This window comes from Myodes glareolus, chromosome 5, assembly GCF_982192425.1.
Source record: "Myodes glareolus chromosome 5, mMyoGla1.1, whole genome shotgun sequence".
Lineage (NCBI taxonomy): Eukaryota > Metazoa > Chordata > Mammalia > Rodentia > Cricetidae > Myodes > Myodes glareolus.
In genome coordinates this window covers 64,050,793-64,072,803 of record NC_142030.1, presented here as the reverse complement: position 1 = coordinate 64,072,803, position 22,011 = coordinate 64,050,793, and the positions used below count along the sequence as shown (strand labels likewise).

At 38.3% G+C, this 22,011-nt stretch overlaps 1 protein-coding gene across 11 annotated transcripts in view; it reads right to left on the bottom strand.

Moving 5' to 3' along the window:
- Rabgap1l (RAB GTPase activating protein 1 like) overlaps positions 1–22,011 on the bottom strand; it is a 632,406-nt gene that overhangs the window by 27,505 nt on the left and 582,890 nt on the right. For 10 of the 11 annotated variants that reach the window (XM_087906361.1, XM_087906363.1, XM_087906362.1 and 7 more), the window contains 2 exons: positions 12,571–12,663; positions 850–960 (listed from right to left, as the gene is read on the bottom strand). In XM_087906361.1, the coding sequence (XP_087762487.1) occupies positions 850–960; positions 12,571–12,663 (204 nt within the window). Of the gene's footprint in view, positions 1–849; positions 961–4,325; positions 4,861–12,570; positions 12,664–22,011 lie in introns of those variants that run through there. The other variant, XM_087906370.1, reaches the window with a different exon arrangement.

Here is a 22,011-nt window from a genome sequence, read left to right as displayed (position 1 = left end):
AGTCTACCCAGGGTATACAGTTAGTAATATTCACACAGAGGCAGTCTGGCCTTTAGCCACTAAGATGCCTGTCAACTCAACAGTCCAGCTCTTCTTGAACAGTGCCTTTTGTTTTTCCTTCTTGCTCTGTTTAATGAGACAGGCTTTTATGTAGCTCAGGCTAACCTTAAAGCTTCACTCCCTATCCTCCTGCTTCCACTTCTTTATTACTAGGATTAAAGACATGTATTGCCACACAGGACCTAACTTTACACACAACTCTACATGTCATAGGTGAAAACTATTACCATAACAGAAAGGTGCCTCCAAGTGTCAAAGTGGCATTAGTATACTCTTGCTGACTAGTATTTTTGGGTAATTAAACTGGCAGCTCTTGTTTTAGGAAAAGTACTGACGAAGGAAAGCATTGTTTATAGGACTTAAAAAAGTATGTCACAGAAGTTGTTTGGAAGTAATCCAAACCTTTCTCTACAACTTACATTCTCCACTCTGTAATTAGCACAGGCATCCCTTCCCACCTGCCACCCCCACCCAGTCCACTATCCAGCAGCTCACTCAGGTCAGTAACAGAGCAACTGCAGGGAGAGGTGGTGCACACCTTTAACTCCCCCAGCATTTGGGAGGCAGAAGCTGGTGGATCTTTGTGACTTCCAGGTCAGCATGGTCTACATAGTGAGTTCCAGGACAGCCAGAGCATAGTGAGACCCTGTCTCAAAACAAAACAAAGCAAAACAAACAAAAAACCAAACCAAAGCAAAGGAACAGAGAAAGTTCGAGGGAAGCACCTTGGTCTTCACCCTCAAAGAAGCTGTTGTAGTAACAGCTCTATACAGCGAAGGACAAACTTACCTGATCCAAGTCATTCCGAAGAGCAATTTTGCTTGTCACTAGTTCATGGGCAAGGTCGTCATTCTCTTGTTCCAACCTCATGCTGGCTTCCTGTAATCTTCGGTTCTCCCTCTGAAGAAAAAGAGCAACAGCCAGAAGTACACATCAGTGCCTGTACATAGGATCAGAAACTGGCGGGGGTGGGGGTGGGGCAAGCGACAGCAACAAAGTGAATTCTCAAAGGTGTAAAAGAGAAGGCGCAGTGGCACAGGAAGGCAGGCTGCTGTCTGGGAAACAACAGTGAGTTTAGCCAGCAGTGCGGATGCGATTCTCTACCAGTGAAGTTTAACAACCATCCCTAAACCCTCCAGACAGAACTTCATTAGGTAAGATGCTTCACAAAGAGCATAATTTCCAAATGTGCTCCCAATTATGGGAGGTTTTCACATAGACCTAGAACACAGACATAAACAATTCTTGTTTAAAACATGCACAGTTTGACCTCTAGAGAAACAGTCTACAAGACAACAGGGATGATGCTTTTTGTTTTTTCAAATTGTTTCTCTAAGGTGGGGGACCAAATTAATGGAAACTGTTTAAAAACAGTAAACCAAAAATCAAGTTAAATGGGTTCAAAAAGTAAAAGAAAGACATGAGTTTGTGATTCTCTACCAGCTAATTGTTTTATTCTTTAAGATATATTTATTTCTGTACATATCTGTTTTTGTGTTACTGAGAGCAGTGGGTCCTGAAATGTATTTTTTAAAAATGTTTATTCTCTTTTCTTCAAACTGCAGATTAAAAGATTCTGGGTAAAATACAATATTGAGTTACTTTTCTCCCACTTTGAACTCTCAGGAAAAGTTTAAGTCCTAGGAAGCAAGGCAACTCTTTACTAGCTACTGCAACCTGAGTATGCATGTCTACTTCAGAATAGCAGCTTAGTGTCTATCACATTCTATTAGAACTGTTTTCTTTGCTACCGTTGATTGTAGGAGACTTCAAAGGGGATGGACAGGAAGAGCTTCAGTGTAACACTTCTGTCAGTGTTTTCTAAAGGATGACAAACCAGACGAAGCACTGAAAAAACAGAAGACACGTGTATAATCTGGAAGGTGGTGTGGCATGGCCTCCTGAAACTGTAGACTGATTTCACCTGTTGCAGAACCTGGTGTTTGTTACATAGAACCTAATTCCTAACAACCCACTGCCCTCTCCATTTCTGAATCAGGTCTATAAAACAGATGGTAAGAGCAAGGTCAGCAGAGAAGTTGAAGGGTGGACCTGTACTTTGATGACATCTTTTCTTTTGGAAAAAATGGAGACAGTTGCGGGGATATTAAAAGCCTCTTGCAAAACAGATCTACTACAAAGGAGCAAAAGAGAAATTCTAAATTATTCAAATCTTTTAAGGAAATTCGTGATAGAACTTCATATATTAACACATATTAGAGAAAATTTTCTAAAAATGGTTAGAAAACCATATTTTATAATAATATGAACAACAGATTATTAGCTGTAGACAGTGGGTTAGTTTTGGCAATATCTTTCTCTTCTTAAAATGTCTCCAGGTTTTCTACAACAAATATAATACAGTTACAATAAGAGTTTAAAAAACTTTTGCTGAACCCCTTAAATTCAAAATTTCAATTCCACTAGAGGGGATAAAACACTAACATGTGAAGAAGAAAAGAAGTAGGAGAAGGAGGAGAAGAAGAGAAGAGGAGGAAAAGAGGAGGAGAGGGAGAAGAGTAAAGATTTAAGTTTACTGCTAAACAAGGTCACTTTCTACACAAACCACACTGGACCTTTTCTAGTGACCAAAATGCAATGGAACACCTGAGAAGTTCTTCCTTGTCTTATATATTCCTGAAAAGACAGTGTTCCCTGAACAGGTAGGGCAACTCGTATTTGTTAAAAGTCTATGTTCCCACTGCTTCACTCTCCCACTGAAGTACACAGTTTAGAGATAGAAAAAAGGCTCTGAGGCTTAACCTTTGCTGATGGCACCCGATTTCTACCAGGGCTGGAGGCTGAGTCTATTACTTCTTTATGGAAATGACTCATGTGCGTGCAGAAAATCAAATTTTTAAAAACACATTTTGAAAACTTTTTAAATAAATGTCTCCTTGCCAGGAAACAACAGTAACCCAGCATTTCAACATCACATATTTCACAAGGCAGACTGCTTGGGTGGGGAAGAGATTTTTCTCATTTCTTGATAAATCCCTTCAAGAGGCCAAGATAAGACTCCACCACCTGTTCCTGAGTTACATGTCCTGCTTCTACTGAGACTGTACTTCCAGAATACGAAGATACAAAATGCTTTCTCAACTATTATTAACATCATATTGATATGCTACCAGTTTTTCAGGTTGCTGCTATTGTGTTTAGAATGTGTTAACCTCCAGGTAGTCATATGGTGTCCATGGGAAAGTTACTTACTCAAATATTTGAAAGTAGTACCAGGTAGCAACTCCACTCTCAATTAGAATGCAGGTCTGATGAATTATATATTACAGAAGCAGCTGTGATGAGCACAGCTGAGATTCTGACTGGAAACTCCTCATTACTCATGAAACCTGAACCCTTCATCACAGACACACAACCAAAGGGGTAAGAACATGGGGCACTCTGAGTAAGTAGGTCTCTGAGAGTCTCTGTAAAGCAGATTGACCCATAAGGCATGCCTATTGGCTTTTGCTTTAGCAAGCAGCTTCACTTTGGTGTCTGCAAAGCAAGCGGCACAGTGGGAAGTGTCAGATGCCTGCTCTGCACTCACAGACAAGGGAAAGCAAGCTATGGGACCAAAAATGCAGTATCATCCTCCAAAGGGCAATCCTGGGTACTGAGGTGTCCTCATGCTGGAGGCACGGAGTGTGGCTGAGAGCAACTGTGAGATTCTGAGCTGAGACAGGGATTTCCTGTGATGAACATGCCTAAACACGCCAAGGATTAGAACAGTATAATGCTTAGGTGTCCTTTCTAGCCTTTCCTAAGGAGTCAAAACTATTTTCAGAACTGACCACTTTGGAAAAAAAATTCCCTAACATTACACTGGGGACAAAGTAGGTTTGACAGTCTTGGTCCATTTTAAACTAAGGGTCTGCCCAAGGGAGAGACCATGAAGTCAGCTGGGTAACCTCAGCCAGTGCAGATATCCACACAATGGATGTTAGTAAAGACAGATGTGACAACATCTCAGAGCCTGGAAACAAATTGGCGAGATGGCTCCTCTTGCCTTTCAGAAAAGATTAGAGGAGGCATAGCTTATGAAACTTGCACGTCACACTTCTGAAACATGCTCGATCTCAAACATTTGATACCATGAGAACAAAAACCATACAACTTTCCTCAATCCCTCCCTCCCTTCTGGCACAGGACGTATACAGCTGGGAAAGTTTGGTTAGTAACTTTTAGGAGGACGATACTGCATTTTTTTTCAGAGACAGACACTAATACAAACATACACAGATTGAAAAAAAAAACCAACTTACCTCCTCAAAAGTCATAGACCAACTACCGTTTTCAACCATAGGTACAAAGACAATTGAAAAAAAAAGAGGAATATCCAGTGAAATTGCACACCTACTAATACATGTAGGAAACGGTGGTAACAGAAACAGACATGCGCTAATATTCTCACTGTTTGTTCAGAATGTCACACAGTGAAGTGCTCTCTGTGACTGCAAACATTCAATGGAAAAGTATGCTCGAGGCAGCCACTGGGCAAGTCTCAACTCAGGAAGACTCGGGCTTGCAAACTCCTCCCTCTCCACACGGCTATTTGCAGTTTGCATGACTTATAAAAATGAAAATGCCGTGTGTGGAAATATTAGCAACTACAGATGTCTTGTTGATTTTGGGTTAATGCAGGGTGGGAGGAACTTCCTCACAGGACAATATCAGAAGCCTTGCAGAATAGTTCCTCTTTGAAATTGCTAAGCAGGGGAGAGCAAATGGAAAATTGTGCCTGGTTCCTGTTTATTTCTGGGGGCTGAAGTTTTTGTGAAGCCATCTAAGGTATGGCAAAGAGAAACACCAGAGAAATGCTAACTGGCAAGGAAAAGAAAATGAAGTCAGCTTTCAGGGGAAAAAATGATGCTGAAGGCAGTGGCTATGTAAACCACACAATATTTTGGGTGTGTTGTCTGCTGCTATGATGAATTCTTGGAACATGCATAAAAATACTTAAGGGTCAGGAGAAAATGTTTCTCTCATAAACCCAGCACAATTTTATTAGCAGATAAACCATTAACTCTTGAAATTTTTCTTTTGGAAACTTTTTAAAAATGGTTTTTAAATTTTTTTTAATGTGCATTGGTGTTTTGCCTGCATGTATGTCTGTGTGAAGGTGTCAGAGCATCTGGAACTGGAGCTATAGGCAGTTGTGAGCTGCCATGTAGGTCTTGGGAATTGAACCCAGGTCCTCTGAAAGGGCAACCAATGCTCTTAACCACTGAGCCATCTATCTAGCTCTTGAATATTTCTTTTAAAAGAGTTGATCACCATACTTAGATTTTCAAAAGACAGTTGTTTTGATCTACAAAGATAAATGGCTACAGATGAAGTGCTTAGATATCCATTTCACCTATAAATGAAAATTTGAGAGAAACCTCTGAGCTTTGGAAACTACCTAATGCTTTCTTCCTTTTCTTATCACATTCAATTCAATCATTCTCATGGAAATTTAAACATTTAATCTGTCAAACTAAAAACAAAATTTTTTCAGAAATAACTACAGGTGGTAAAGCACACTGCATTTCTTTATGTGTTAAACCAAACAAACAAGAACCCCTGCAAACTTGGGTGATATGTTAGCAAAGGAGAGTAAACATCTCGGTACCTCAGACCACATTCCCATGAAATGATGGTTACTGTGCGGAACCAAACAATATACCAGTCATCCAAATTTGGCCCACAAGCCACTAGCTTTCTATGCTAGCACACAGACAAACTGGGCTACACAGTGAGTTCAAAGGCCAGTCTGTGTTAGTTTGAGACCCTGTCTTTAAATATAACAAAGAAAAAGTAAACAGTTACATATGATATAGAAACATACTACTGACATATAGTTTTCTCAACAATAATAGGAATAAAAGGTTTCTGAAAATCCAAGAGAAACACTGGAGGATGCTAGAGATCAATGATAGACTCACTTAAATTCTCTTAAGCTTAGCATTTTTAGAGCTCCACGTGTAAAGAGTGACTGAGTCATGGGCAGCACCATCAGAAGCCATCTGCTCCTCCTTAGCTAAATCCTCAGAGCTATAACAATATGTAACAATATTATCCAAACTCAGAACAATGTGGAACCCTCTGAAGTTTAACACAATGTTAAAAAAAAATGTTTAACAGAGGCAAACAGAAGCCATCCTCATGTCCATTACTGCTCATTCAAAGCACCTTACTTTATAGGATAGGTATTCCCAAAAGCCTACAACAGATTCTATGACATGGAAGCAATAACACATACACTTACTTTCACTGGTAGAACAATAGTTTTTGAGGATAAATTTACTTCTCTTTGCATTTGTTAAGTAAGGAAAGGCCCAACATATGAACGAAAATAAAGAAATAAAAATAAAATAAAACCACCACATTTTCTTTTGTAGGTAGGAAAGAAAAATTTAGTATGATTTACAGCACTCATTAGAAGAATCATTTCTGGGGCTAGAGAGATGGCTCAGTAGTTACGAGCACTAGTTGCTCTTTCAAAGGTCCTGAGTTCAATTCCTAGCAACCAGGTAGTGGCTCAAAACCATCTATAATAGCATCTGATCCCCTCTTCTAGCATGTAGGTGTATATGCAAAGCACTCATACATAAAATATAAATAAATAAAAATTAAAGAAAAAATAAACCCTGTCTCACAAAACAAACAAAAAATCCTCCCAAAACCCACAACCTATAATGCATGATGAGAAAGACATGAAGAATAAATAAAAAAAGAATATAAAAAAATAGTTAAAAACTTGTGCTGTTTTTGAGAGTAACAATGGATGTTACTACAAAGATAAATATGTAAGAAACCATTGAGTAATAAGAAATAACAAGCAATAGAGTCATCAAAAAGTTAAAAAAGGAGAAGAATCATTTCTATTTGGATGATATTTTATTCAGCTTTGTGTTGGTTTGGTTGTGCTGGGGATCAAATCCAGAGGCATCCACATGTTAGGTAAGCCCTTCTCCATTATCTATGCTGCTTGAATTACATTTTGACTTTAGAAAATTTACTCTACCTAACTAAGTTCATGAAGGCAGTAAAACATTCTACATTTAACTATACTGAACATGACTACATATTTAAACCCTAAATTATATATTTATGATACTATACATGTCTTAAGCCCAACAGTTTAAACAGTACATATTCTTCCCAGGACCTTCCCCTACAGAACAGGCAGTTTTTACTACAATTTGGGAAGTTCATTGAATTTAATTTATTACTTGTTTTTAAAGACATGCCCCACATTACTATCAGCAGATCTTAATTAAATGAGAAAAAGAGTGTATCTTTCTTTAAACTAGATGATAGCTGCAATTCTCTAGAAGCTTCACCAATTGACTGTATGATTGAAATTCTCCACTATGAAAGCAACATGTCTTACGTGTAGAAAAAAGAATTTTGATTTCTAACATTTTTATCTGCTTTGATGGGTTTATTTATTAATTTTTAAAATGTTTTAAAACAGATATACCTATGCATAAACATATATTTTCTGAGGACATCATTGGCCACATCTATAGCTCACATTTGAATTCAATCAAATTTATAACCAAAAGGTCAGAATAGATAAATAAAACAATATCATATACATTTGACCAGGTTAAGAAGGAGGAAAAAAAGAGGTTCAGAATTAATACTGTATTTTTATCCTCCAAAAGAAATCTTTCTCTTTTGAAGTCTTGTGGAGTTAATCAGAAAGACACCACTAAAGGCTATAAGCAGTTGTTTGAGAGTTCCCTGGGTCTCAATACAAATTTGATGCCAGATTAGACAGTATGTATGTTTGTGCTTATTACTCTATGTGTGTATATATGGATAGAAGCACCACATACTCTACCTAGAAATTAATGAGCAACACTAAAAAGGAACGTACCATTTCTATTGTTCAACAAATATAATTAGCACAAAATTTGACAAAAGATCTCCTTTGCAGAAGTATGACTTCTAAATAAATACTATGTTTTGACACAAGTGACTTGTGTCTCATAGAAGAAATGGTGGGTATATTGGGGATGTAACTCAGTTGGTAGAATGCTTGCCTAGTGTGCAAGAAGTCCTGGGCTCTAAGTTCAGTTCTCAGCATCACATAAAAAGGGCATGGTGGCTGATACCTGTAATCTCAACACTCAGGAAGTAGACACAAGGGGTTCGGAAGTTTGACATAGTAATCTTCAGCTACACACTGAGTTCAAGCCCAGCCTAGGACATGGGAGACACTGTCTCACAGAAAATACAATAGCTGGGGAAATGGTAAATTACCACTTTACAGTTGGTAAAGTGCTTGACATGCAAGCATTAAGACCTGAGTTTAGGTGTTCAGCACCTACATTAAAATCAAGCAAGCAAACAAACAACAAACAAAACAGTGTAGCTGTGTATGAGCTCATTGAATAGTCAAATTAGTGAGCTTCAGGCTCTGTGACAAATTCATCTCAAAAAATGAGGTACAGAGTAACTGAGGAAGACACCAGACACTGACATTTAGCCTCCATGCCCATTTGCACATACTTGTGCATATGCCTGCATATGCATGTGTACACATACACACACATACCAAAAATAAAGAAAAAAGAGAAAAGAAAGAGGGTGGTCTAAAAGTAAATATTCTGGAACATTTGTCTTGGGTTAGGGTATAGATTTAATTTGCATACCATAAAATCATGTGCTTTTTTAAGAGGGATTATTGAGCCATGGTCTCATTATGCAGCCCAATCTTACTTCAAACTCTTGACCCTCTGCCTCAGCATTTTATGTGCTGGCATTGCAGCTGTTCACTACCACATCTAACAAAACCATGCTTTGGTATACAATTCAGTTACATGAAACTGTACAGTCATTACCACTACCTAATTGCTGAACATTTCATCATGCTTAGAATTTTATAATTATACTAACACCATTCCTTCTCTTTATTCATGGTAGGGACTGATGTGTTGCATATAAGCAAGTCCAGTAATATAAACTGATATTGTAATAGGCACAAAGAACATGCTTAGATGGGATGGCATGAAGGGAAATGCTAATGTGCGTCGAACCTATGATGCTAGCTAAGTGCTTTACCCTGAAGTATACTCCTAGGCCACATGCTTAGATTGGTACAGCAAAACATGTGACTGTTGAGAGTAACCTATGCATTCCTGGATCATTAATGCCAGCTCTCACTTTTATGCAAAAGCCCTTTTCTAATGCCATCAAGTATGAGAGAAATAACAGTACTAAACTGAAACAGTTATGGTATGACATTTCTGGGTTTTGTTTTTGTTTTGAAATATTCACAGTCTTACCTACTCTCTTGCCACGTGGCAAGTTGGAGGTTGACATGGCAATTTATGTAGTATGAGTTCCAATGGTAAAGGAGGAATCACTCCTGAACAGGTGTGAGTTCTCAATGTCTTCAAGATCTTCCCTAATAAACAAAAAGTGCCAGTTCCCCAAAGAACCAGAAGATGCCAAATATATTTTTGAACGTACTTTGTTATATTAAGATAATTATAATTTACTTCCTTAAATGAATTTACTTATTTTCCTTTACTTTTCACTTTCTGTTCTTTCTTTCTTTCTTTTTTCTTTCTTTCTTTCTTTCTTTCTTTCTTTCTTTCTTTCTTTCTTTCTTTTTCTTTTTTTCTTTTTTTTTGGGGGGGAGGGTTTAGAGAGAGTGTTTCTCTGTGTAGCCCTGGCTCTCCTGGAACTTGCTCCGTAGGCAAGACTGGTTTTGAATTCAGAGATCCACTTGCCTCTGTCATGGAAGCACTGAGATCAAAAGCATGTACCAGCACACCCATCTGTTACTTATTTGTGTGTTATATGTGTAGGCATACATATGCTACAGTATGAGCGTAATGGTCAGTAGAAAACTTTTGAGAGTCAGTTTTCTCCTCCACTTGTGGGTCAGGAAATTGAATTCAGGCCATCAGGTTCAGAATCATGTGCCTTTACCTGGAAGAGTCCATCTCTCCAGTTAATCTTTTTTTCTTTTTTTTAAAATATTTATTTATTATGTATACAATATTTTGTCTGTGTGTATGCCTGAAGGCCAGAAGAGGGCGCCAGACTTCATTGCAGATGGTTGTGAGCCACCATGTGGTTGCTGGGAATTGAACTCAGGACCTTTGGAAGAGCAGTCAGTGCTCTTAACCACTGAACCATTTCTCCAGCCCTCCAGTTAATCTTAATCTACATCTTAAACCAGATTTTTCTGTACCTGAAGGATCAAATCTGTTCATAGCTAGAGCTACACTGGCAATTACTGGCTTGAAATGTAATTATTACTTGATTATGGTTTTGTCAAGTAGATCATTAGGACTGATAGATACCTATACATTTTTTAAAAAGGTATAGAGACATTTATTACATAACATACTAGAAAGCCATTATAATCATAAAAGAGAAATAGTGATAGAGGGTGTCTGACATTTACAATTAAATGCTACAATGGGATCGGAGTGGTGGCACAGGCCCAAATGAAGATCAGCCTGGAATACAGAGCAAGACTCTGTCGAAATAAAACCAAACAAACAAACAAACAAACAAAAATCAAACCCCACAATACTTGAACCTAAAATACCTATTTTTATAAGTTTAATTTGATATCAATAAAAACTGTACAAATAATCTACAGTTTATAAGTGATATATTTATACATGCCAGCTTTGACTGGCATGCAAGATAGTTACACTTCAGTTGTTTTACAGTCTCTTTGGGCTCTGTGAGGCATTTGTTGTGGTTTTATTTTGTGTTTTTAGATGGGATCTCATTATGTTGCTAATTTCAAACTCCTGGACCTAAATGATCCTCTGTCCCATCGCAGAGAGCTACATAGTTGCATGCAACTGTATTCAGTTTTTGCCTGTGTAATTATGTAAGTTTGGGCTATCATTTTCTTTTCTTTTATCTGAAAGTACTTTATTCATAATGGCAGTAGTATTCTGAAGGTTAGAATGATTTGATCTTTAACAGTTTATTATGAGTTCATTTATGCCTTTCTGTATCATAGGTCTGGCATTAAAACTGAAATTTACTGAGAAGATAATAGTGAACAGTCATCAAACCTTCTCTATAAGGATTTAATCTGGTAATAGTTATCTATCATAACCATATGTGAAATTATTTTCATTTCTCAAGCCAATTCTAGAGGAATGAAAATAATATACTGACTGGTGATAAGACTATAGGGTAGTAATAGTTATACAAAATATGAAGATGATCAGTGAATGACTGAAGAGGCAGGTCCAAGCAAGGTTATATTATTTTAGTCATGCCTGTGGTAATGGAGTTTAAAAATCAATAACCATTTATTAAACACCAATTATGTTCTGAGTACTTAACATACAGCAGCCTTCAATCTCAAAGTAATTCACTACAAAATTACATATGCCCAAGTAGTTTACAGACAAGAAAAGGTTCAATGACTGACTCAAAATGCTGACCAGTAACATAGGAACCAAAATCCTCATCTATAGTTTCAAATCCTGTTGCCTTTTCCAGACAGTCAGGATTTTAACCACAGTCTGTTTGACTATGAAACCCACAGAGCCATGCTCCTCTGTGAGTATTTCTTGATGTTGTATTCAACAATAAAATCAAGATATATAATGTGACTGCTGCCAACATATACCTTTCCAACCACAGAGGCAACTCTGGTTATGAAAGTAAAAGTCAACCTAGTGTGGATGGTTCCATTAAGCAAGGCACCATAATGCTTTCCTTGGAAGGGCATTTAGGCATCAGTTGGATATTGATGTAGCAAGGAGGGACTCCGACCTATCTGTTTGAGTCTCAAAAATTAAACCAGCTAAAGGAAGACAATAACATTTCAGAAGGTAAAAATTAAATTGCAAATCACTATTTCCCAACATTGCATGCTGTGGCCAATGCTGCTAATTATCTCTGAAAAGATCTATCTTTGTGATGAAACAATTTTTTAAAATACCCAAACCAATGAAGATACAAATGAAATAATTTTGATTCTAAAACTGCATGCAAATGTCATTGCCACCTATGATTTGTTTGTGGAAATGAAACACTGCAACAAATACACTGCTGTGATTGATACATCTTTGTGGTTTTTATTTTTCCTTCTGAGTTTTTTCTTTTTACCATCTGCTACAGACAAGGACAAGTTTGCAATATCCTTCCATCAGTCTTGGAACGGTCACATCTAAGAGTCTCTGTGGAAGTGATCATGCACAGCTAAAACAGTACTTTTTTGCATTTTCTGTTTTATTTTCCTCATTTTTGAAAGAAGAAAGCCACTTTCTTTTTCCCTTTCAGCTTCTCATGAAGATTCCCAGTATACATGTAATAGCTGGAGTTACCTAAAAATATACAAACTGAGAGAAAAAAAATATTATGGAGGAATTCTCAAACGTCATTGGAAAATGAAGACAAGGGCATAGTCAGCATGCCATTGTCTGAATAGTTCAGAGTGGAGCAGAGGGAACTGAACTCATCACAACTGCTGAATTAGGGGAAATAAGGTCTTTTTGCCCTGGGAAGTGCCAAGTGTCTCCATACCTTGTATCTATCCATTGGGTCTTCCTGTTGCAGCTGATTCTCCCGCATTGCCTGATACTCTTTTTCATATTTCTTCAGCTTTTTGGTTGGTACCTGCAGTGTTTGGAGAGCAACATGTAACATATTAGATAAAAACTTTATATTGAAAAAAAAACACCCTTAAAAGTCTTATGTGTCTGGTATTCTAAAACAGTATTTTCAACTCAGAAATGGAGTAAAAACCAGGTTCTAGAATAGAGTCTAGTAGCCTCTTCCTGTGAAGGTGAAGATAGAATGCATTGTAGGCTTTGTAAGCCATATCACTAGCGCTATAACCATCCAATTCTTTGGGGACCAGTGGTTCCATGGGCAGTAGACAAACAAATATGTGTGGTTCTGTTCCAATGTTACAAAAATAACTGGGTTACCTCTGTTTTACTATACTGTTGATGTCACAACCTATTTTGTGAATATATTTAGTATTATTAATTTTAGCTACTGTTAGGTAGGTGTAATTTATCACATTAAAAAGTGAAAAGTTCTTTATAAAAGCAAAAAATTGTATAAAATATCATAAACAAAAAGGTGGCAAAGTTTGACACTGAAACCTGAAGATGTGAGATGATTATGCTGAATAAAACAATAAAAATTAAACAAATCATCTATTTCTTGCTAAGAAATAGCAAGTACAGTTTCTTCTCACTTAAAAATTGCAAATAATTTCTACCTGCTAAAGTAAAGGTTGCTAGGAGATTTAAATAATGAAACATATAATGTATCTAAAATACTTTCCGGTTTGTAGAAGTTTTTAATAAAAATGTAGTAAAAATTAATGTATTAGAATCTATTCTGTTCTGTGAGGTTGATCAAGTCCATTTTCATTGTTGTATAAAAAAACTATGTAATGTCTTCTTTCCTTTCTAGTGGTGCCTGCATCCTACATCCAAGTCTTATATAATTCTTTCAAACATCGAAATTCTCTTAATTCTAGATCCCAAAGAAAGAACTTGAAATGAAGCAAGTTTTATTTTAGGTAGTTTTAAAGTCTATAAACATGTTATGTATGCCTTCTTGAGGAATCAGTGAAGACAAGGAAGATGTGTCTATACCCTTAACACATGACACACTTATGAAAAGATCTGATTCATCCTAAGCCTCTAAAGATGCTTCCTGTTGAGTTCACTATACGATGTTTAGAAAATAGAAGTGCCAAAGAATACAGAATTACTTGCATGAAGATACTTCAGACTTTTCTAGGGTGAGGATAACATCAATTCCCTGCAATCTGGCCATTATAGAGATCAGGGTTGTTCTTTTGTTCTGATTACCCTGGGACTCACCATCAAAAGCACTGTGATGAACTGCAGTGATCTGCTGCTGACCATAATTGGGAATTTTTACAAAACAGGGTCCAAATCCAGTACACAGAGTAATCCACTCAATAACCACATTATGTGAATTTTCACCTGGTTAATGGGGAAATATCTTTCAGTCAACTAAGAAGTGAGGACATTCTCCAGAGTATGACTGAACTGCAAGTCACTGTTGATTAAATCTTGTCATGAGAAACAGTAATTCTTGATTACTTCAAATCCAGAGACTTTCCCAAGCACACTGTGACCAACTAGATTGAACAGAAAGGAGACGCCACCTGCCAACTGCGTGACTTCACAGATCCTTAGCTAAACAGAAGAAAGATACAATATCTGAACTAACAAAATATCTTTTCTGTTTTGATGGTGCTCTCCTTTTCTTTCAGTTTTCTATGTGTTAATCATTCATTCAGAAAACTGAAAATGACTCTCAAGATCAAGCATCAGGTCACTGGTGCTGAGACTGCCCTGAGCAAAGGAAAACAGGAGAGTCTTTACAGGCTTTAAGCAGTAAAACTCAAGCTTACTGTTTATGTGAAGAGGTTTATTTCAATTTGGAAAAAATTAAAAGGTTTATTTAACACTTTAAAAATATATACATAAAATAATTATTCTTATTTTAAATGCACTAAACACCATCAGTAAGTGAATCCTTCCCATCTGACTGAGATTCTATGGTGCTTGGCTTTATCTTCTTCAGGGAAACAGAACAGGTTCCCAGAGTAATGTGTTGCTAGGAAACCTTCCAAGCTTATTTATCTTGTGCTGTTGGGCGAAACCAAGCATCCACCTGTAATTGTAGCAATGGAAAAGGTGAAAAGTCGGGGGAGAGAGACAGTGGGATGGATATTAGACTCTTGGTATGTATGAGGTAATAAGGAAAATGGAGCCTTCACAATCTGACATTACAGTTCAGGCACAAATACAAATTATATGTTCTTTTAGGAAATGAAAATTTTCAATTTTTATTACTGAAGAATGGAATTAAAGAAAACCTGTTCAGTAGATAGTTTTCATTAAATGAACAAAAGGTCAACTAAGATTATTAAAATTGAAAGAATTTATTATTTCAAGTATAGATGTTTATTCCTTAAGAAAAATCAATTTAATGATGGTATGTACTTGAAGAATGTGTTAAGAATTATCTAGCACTCCTTTTACGTACTGAATGGATGCCATGTGTGGGTTATTTCACCAGCTGAGCACACTCGATGTTTCCAGAACTTCCTATTTGGCTGAATTAAGGAAATGAGAACAACCGACAACAAGCACTCAATCTTTCAAAATGTCCCTTTAAAAAGGCAGAGCTACAGCTCCTTTGTAGAGTGCTTTGTCTAGCAAAATACCTGGAATTTAGTTTTCTAAGCTATTGTTAATTTTAGCCAACCAGCCAAACAAACAAACAAACAAAATAGGAAAATAAAACTGGATTCCAACCCTGCAGCATTCATGCAAACAGCCATTCACCAGCTGACTTGTCGATGACAGCTACACTCTGGAACGACAGCATCTTCAGACAGAACCAATGTTCTGAATCATCCATGTTAGAGACAAATGACACAGTACTTGAACCCAACATGGAAACTCATGAAATAAACATCCACTTACACAGAATTAGTTAAATAGAACAGGAGGGACTTTTGGACACTGCCTACTTGTCAACCTTTTCTTTAGGAAGAAGAAGCTGAACAATTGTGGTCAGGTTCTAGATGGAGCTCCTGTAGCCTGGCACTCCTTCTGGCTTCTGGATTCCTACCTGCAGAGAGTGGGTCCTCTTGTAGCTGAGATTCTTCCCAAAATAACTGCCACAACTGCCACTTGTGTGTGTGTGTCATATTCACACACATTTTATTTATTGCTTTATCTCTTACTCAACTTTAAAAAATACACAGACTTATTTTTATAAGAAAACAATTAACTTGAAAGCAGAACTTGAAGTAGAAAAATAGTCACTCAAAACTGCCTTCAGGCAAATCCCCAGAACCAGTGAGTATGCTGTTTCACAGTACAGTGCAAATGGATTTTCAAATGCGACTAAGTCTAGGAATCCAAGATAGAAATATTTTAGACTATTGGGTAAATCCTGTGAAATTACATGAATCATTAAGAAAGAAGAATTTTTCTGACTTCACTGAGATATGACTTTTGCCAAAGGGCCAATCCACTGTTGTCGCTGCTGCTGCTGCTGCTGCTGCTGTGCTGACTTTGGGAAACAGAATTCCCTCAGTAAAGGAATGTGAGCAGCCTTTTCATGCTAGAAAAAGCAAGGAAATGGACCTCCACAAAGGATCATGGTCCTGACAACACTTCCATTTTTGTTTGTGAGATCCATGTCTTCTTCCAACCTACAAATCTATATAGTACTACGCATGTCCTTACAACCACTTAACTTAAAGGGATTTACTATGGTACTAAGAGGGAACTAAAACGATATATTACAAGCAGTGATTGCTATTAGTTGTGCTGCTAAATGGTTGCAAACAGAAGTCAGTCAAAAGTCTTCATACATTTGCTAAGAGCAAGAATGACATATACATACTTACATATATGAAAATGTCAGAATTTAATCTATTACTGTCCATGCTAACTTAAAAATTGAAAAGAGAAAAAATCATCCCCTCCTCTTTATGTAACTGATTGTAAGAATAACATTATAAAATAAACTATAAATGATTATGTTATATGTTACAAAAACCAGAACACAAAACTAGATATAGTAAGTGACAAGTAAAGGCCATGTGGCTCCATTTGAAGTCCAAACTCATGTAGTCCCTTTGGGATTACTCTCTCATACCACTAATCTCACTGGCTGTGGTATTTCTGAAGTTGCATCCAGGCGTCACTAAGGAACTAAGCACTATTCACAGGTACTTTCATTATGGCTTCATTGCATTGTACTTTTAGATGACATTTCAGCCCTCTAAACTGATAATGATGACCAATATTTTGAAGGACACAGCACTATGTCAAATGGGCCTTTTCATTTATTTCTCAAGTGATAAAACGTAGTTGATATCAATTCAAAATCACTGACAAAACTTTATTAACTCTACTGCTGGCATAATGCCTTCATCTGCCACTTACTGATGAGAATAAGTCATATTCCACTCTTATCAGGAAATAATGAAGAAAAGAATTATCTAAGTGAAGGCAGAGGGAGTGGAAAACGGTGACCTCTAATAACAGGAAAGGAGAAGCAGTCATTATCCAGTTGTCTTGCTTTTTCTTCATACCAGTTACCCTCACCTAGTCAGAGATACCGGAGAGAAAGAGAACAACAACAAAAAGCAGTTTAAGTGTTCGTAAAGGAAATGCATAGGCTGAGAAATGCTTTGGATTTTGTAATCTGGAATATTTGCAAATATGTAATAAAGTACCTTTACATTGGATATGGGACCCAAATGTAACAACTAAACTCATTTATGCTCCATATAGACCTTATATAATAACTAGAAGGCGACTTAAACATTTTATTGCATGTGTAGTGTTTTGTGAGCATGAGTGTGTGCATGAAAGTGTGCACACTTGTGCGTACATGAAGGCCACTGGAGGTTATCAGGTGTCTTATTCTGTCACTTTCAGCCTTATTCCTTTGAGATAGGGTCATCCTCCTCTCCCATTTCCCATGGTGCTAGGATTAGAGATGGTACACAACCATGATCAGTTTTTAAGCGGGTGCTAAAATCCTCACCCAGGGGCCATTGATAGCACACACCTTTAATCCCAGCATTTAGGAGGCAGAGGCAGAGGCAGAGGCAGAGGCAGAGGCAGAGGCAGAGGCAGAGGCAGAGGCAGAGGCAGAGGCAGAGGCAGAGGCAGAGGCAGAGGCAGAGGCAGAGGCAGAGGCAGAGGCAGAGGCAGAGGCAGAGGCAGAGGCAGAGGCAGAGGCAGAGGCAGAGGCAGAGGCAGAGGCAGAGGCAGAGGCAGAGGCAGAGGCAGAGGCAGAGGCAGAGGCAGAGGCAGAGGCAGAGGCAGAGGCAGAGGCAGAGGCAGAGGCAGAGGCAGAGGCAGAGGCAGAGGCAGAGGCAGAGGCAGAGGCAGAGGCAGAGGCAGAGGCAGAGGCAGAGGCAGAGGCAGAGGCAGAGGCAGAGGCAGAGGCAGAGGCAGAGGCAGAGGCAGAGGCAGAGGCAGAGGCAGAGGCAGAGGCAGAGGCAGAGGCAGAGGCAGAGGCAGAGGCAGAGGCAGAGGCAGAGGCAGAGGCAGAGGCAGAGGCAGAGGCAGAGGCAGAGGCAGAGGCAGAGGCAGAGGCAGAGGCAGAGGCAGAGGCAGAGGCAGAGGCAGAGGCAGAGGCAGAGGCAGAGGCAGAGGCAGAGGCAGAGGCAGAGGCAGAGGCAGAGGCAGAGGCAGAGGCAGAGGCAGAGGCAGAGGCAGAGGCAGAGGCAGAGGCAGAGGCAGAGGCAGAGGCAGAGACAGAGACAGAGACAGAGACAGAGATAGAAGGCCCTCCCAAACCACACAGTGAGTTCCAGGCCAGCCATGATTGTTACACAGAGAAACCCTTGTAGGCAGAGACTGTTTTTTTCATTTCCTGGCTGCTCAGACGCAAATAATAACACAGAAATTATATTAATTATAACACTGTCTGACCAATAGCTTATGCATATTTTTAACTAACTCTTAAATCTTAAATTAACCCATTTCTATTAAGCTGTGTATCGCCATGAGGATGTGGCCTACAGGTAAGATTCTGGCTGACATCTTTTGACATCTTTTTCCTTCTGCATCTCCATGGCATCTCCTTGACTCTGTCTACTTTCTCTACATATCTTTCTTTGGATTTCCTACCTGGCTTTACTCTACTAAGCCATTGGTAGATACAGCTTCTTTAATAATCAATGCTAATAAAACATAGTCATAGCATACAGAGGGGAATGCCATATCAAACCTCATCCTGAAAAAAAACAAAACAAAACAAAACAAAAAAATGAAAAGATCCTAATTCAGGTCCTAGTGTTTTCACAGTGAGTACTCTTATACACAACACTCCCTCTGCATAAACCCTGTGCTTGCATTTAAAATAAGACCTGCTGTATGAAAACAGATATGGAATTTTCTACTTCTGGTAGACAGTACTCAAAATGCTTCAGATTTTGGAGCATTTCAGATTAAGAATGTTTAATATGCCCACTCCACTTTCTTCATTCCCTACAGTCTCTCTCTTATTGTCATTTAAAGAATGTATTTCTTGGGGCAGGGCAAAAGATTCAGTGGATAAAGTGCTTGTTGCATAAGCATGGCACTTGAGCCTGCATGAGCAACACTTACTTAAGAAAATAAGCCAGCATCCCAGAACTGGGAGGTGGAGATAGGAGGGTCCCAGGGACCTGCCAGGATAGTCAGTCCAGCCAGTGAGCTCCAGGTTCAGTAAGAGACACTATCTCAAAAAAATAAGTGGGGAGCAACAGATGAGGCATCCGAGGTCAACCTATACTCTCCATATACACATGCATGGATATGAGTACATATACTGGGGTACAAAAATGAATATTTCTCATTTTTAGGTGTACTCAAATAGTTTGACAGTCTTAAATTGTTCTACATTAATTTCAAATGAACTTATTGTAATAGTCTTGATCTTACTAATCCAATATCAATTATCACTTTATTTTGTTTTATTATCTATTTTTGAATACTTAGTAATACTTGAATTTCACATGCACTATGGCTCTTATAAATTATATTACCGTTTATTTATTGTGTGTGTGTGCATGCACATGTGCGCCACAATATACATGTTGTCAGAGGATAAAATGTGGGAGCTGGTTCTCTCCTTCCACTATGTGTGGGTCCCAGGGATCAAGCTCAAGTTGTCAGGCTTGGTGGCAAACACCTTTACTCACCAAGTCATTCTCACAGCCCAGATTTCTGAGTCATAGGTGGCCCAACTTTTACTTACATTATTTTGAATTAAATATGTTTCTCAAGCTAGCAAGATGACCCAGTGGGTAAAAGTACTTTTGTAAGTCTGGTAAGGTAAGTTCAATTCCCAGAGGCCACATAAAGAATTGATTCTATAATTCAGTCCCCTGATTTAACCATCAGAGTGGTGGCACACATACCAACATCTCACAATTCAAAGATTTAAAATATGTATTTCTCTTATAATTGTGATTTAGTTAGATTTCCCTATGAACAAATGCAATCAATCTTTGCGTCTTTAGGAGTTCAAGCGCTTCCCAACACCACAGATCTTAAATTTGGGCTAGTTACGAATAGGACAGCAGAATTCCTTTATTTATTATATGTATAGCTGTTTTGCCTGCATGTTCTTCTGTGCATCATACATGTGCCTGGTTCCCTCAGAGTCCTGAAGGGTCATTGGATCTTATGGAACTCTATGTTGATGCTAGTAATCCAACCCGGGTCCTCTGGAAGAGCAACTAGAACTCTCTCCAGAACTCTCTCCAGAGCCATCTCTCTATCCCCAATAACAGATTTCTTAAGTAACAAAAATACATTTGCTATATTAACTTAAAATCAACTTATTAAAAGAGAAAAAGAAATAACACATGATAAAATACACATGTGGAGATTTTCAGTTGTATACTGTATAAATGGCATGATCACCTGTTTATATGAGCTTTATGGAATAATAACTTTTTTGGGAAACTTGATGTTTGGAATTTAAATGAAGAAAAGCACCTAGGAACTAGCAGTGTTCCTCAAAGGAAGGCACTAATGGCACTGGATCAAACAATTTCCGTTTGTTTTTGTGTATATGTGCTGAAGAAGAGACACAGGACCTAGTCCACACTAGGCAAGCACTCTATTACCTCTGTGCTACATGCCCGAGCTGTAGGAGGAGGTTTGTGCATATTCTGCCCTACTCTGTCACCCCCGACTCCACTAATCTCACTTATGAAAATTAGCAATATCCTCTTCTCACTCTAACAATCAGGTTATTTTCAAACAGAGGCCGACACGTTTGAGGGGTCTATAATCAACATGTGATCTGCCAATAAATAAAGGATGCCTACAAGGTTTTCAATACAGCATTGGTATATTCTGGTGTCTGCTTCTTTCTGTTGGTATTGAGGTGTGTGTGTGTGTGTGTGTGTGTGTGTGTGTGTGTGTGTGTGTGTGAGAGAGAGAGAGAGAGAGAGAGAGAGAGAGAGAGAGAGATAGGGACTCACCATGTAACTCAGATTGTATTCAAACTCACTATGTGATCTTGATCCCTGATACTCCAGGGTGCTGAAATTACATATGAGTGCTACCACATCCTGCTTTTCCCTTCTGCCTTTGAAAATTATTTCTATTATTTTTATTTATTTTGAGAGAGAAATGGAGGAGGGTGGGAAGGTGCACATATGAAGTCAAAGGAAAACTTGCAGGAACTGGTTCTTTCCTTCCTTCCATCATGTGTGTCTTGGTGATCAAAAGTCATTAGACTTGGTGGCAAGTGCCTTTAAATACTGAACCACAATGCTAGCTGCCTGCTCTTTTGTTTTTGATCAGTAGTAATTGGCATTAAAGATGTATGGATTTATTTCAGGTCAAAAATTTTCCTAACAGCTTTAGAGTGATAACTTAGAAATGCCAGGACTTAATCCTCTTAAGGACTCTGAGGCAAGTCATTCAGAATTTACAAATGAGAAAAATGAAGAGAGGCAGCATGGGGTTATGCAGCTGGTGAACAGCTAGAAGTGGGCAGACAGTAGTTTTCAGCAGCCTACGCTCTCTAACTTTTCTCTAACATAAGACAGGGCTACTTAGGAGGTTTAAGGACTAGACAGAAGGCCACATACATCTAATTACAACATGTCAACAGATGATCAAAAGGTACAAGGCAGAGCAAGAGGAAATCTGTGGTTGGAGAGGCAGTGAGGGAGGAGTCTTACTGTGCTTGCTTTGGAACCCTTTCTTCTTCAATAAGAAGATGCCATTTCTCCTGTGCTTAAAAGCAACATGTATATAAAAGATGGTGAGATAAATCCCTGTTTAATAGGTTATATTTAAAAGTTAATATGAGCCTGTCTTAGTCACCATTCTATTACTGTAAAGAGATGCCATAACCAAGACAACTCATATGAAAAAAAAAACCATTTAATTAGGGGCTTGCTTACAGTTTCAGAGGATGAGCTTGTTA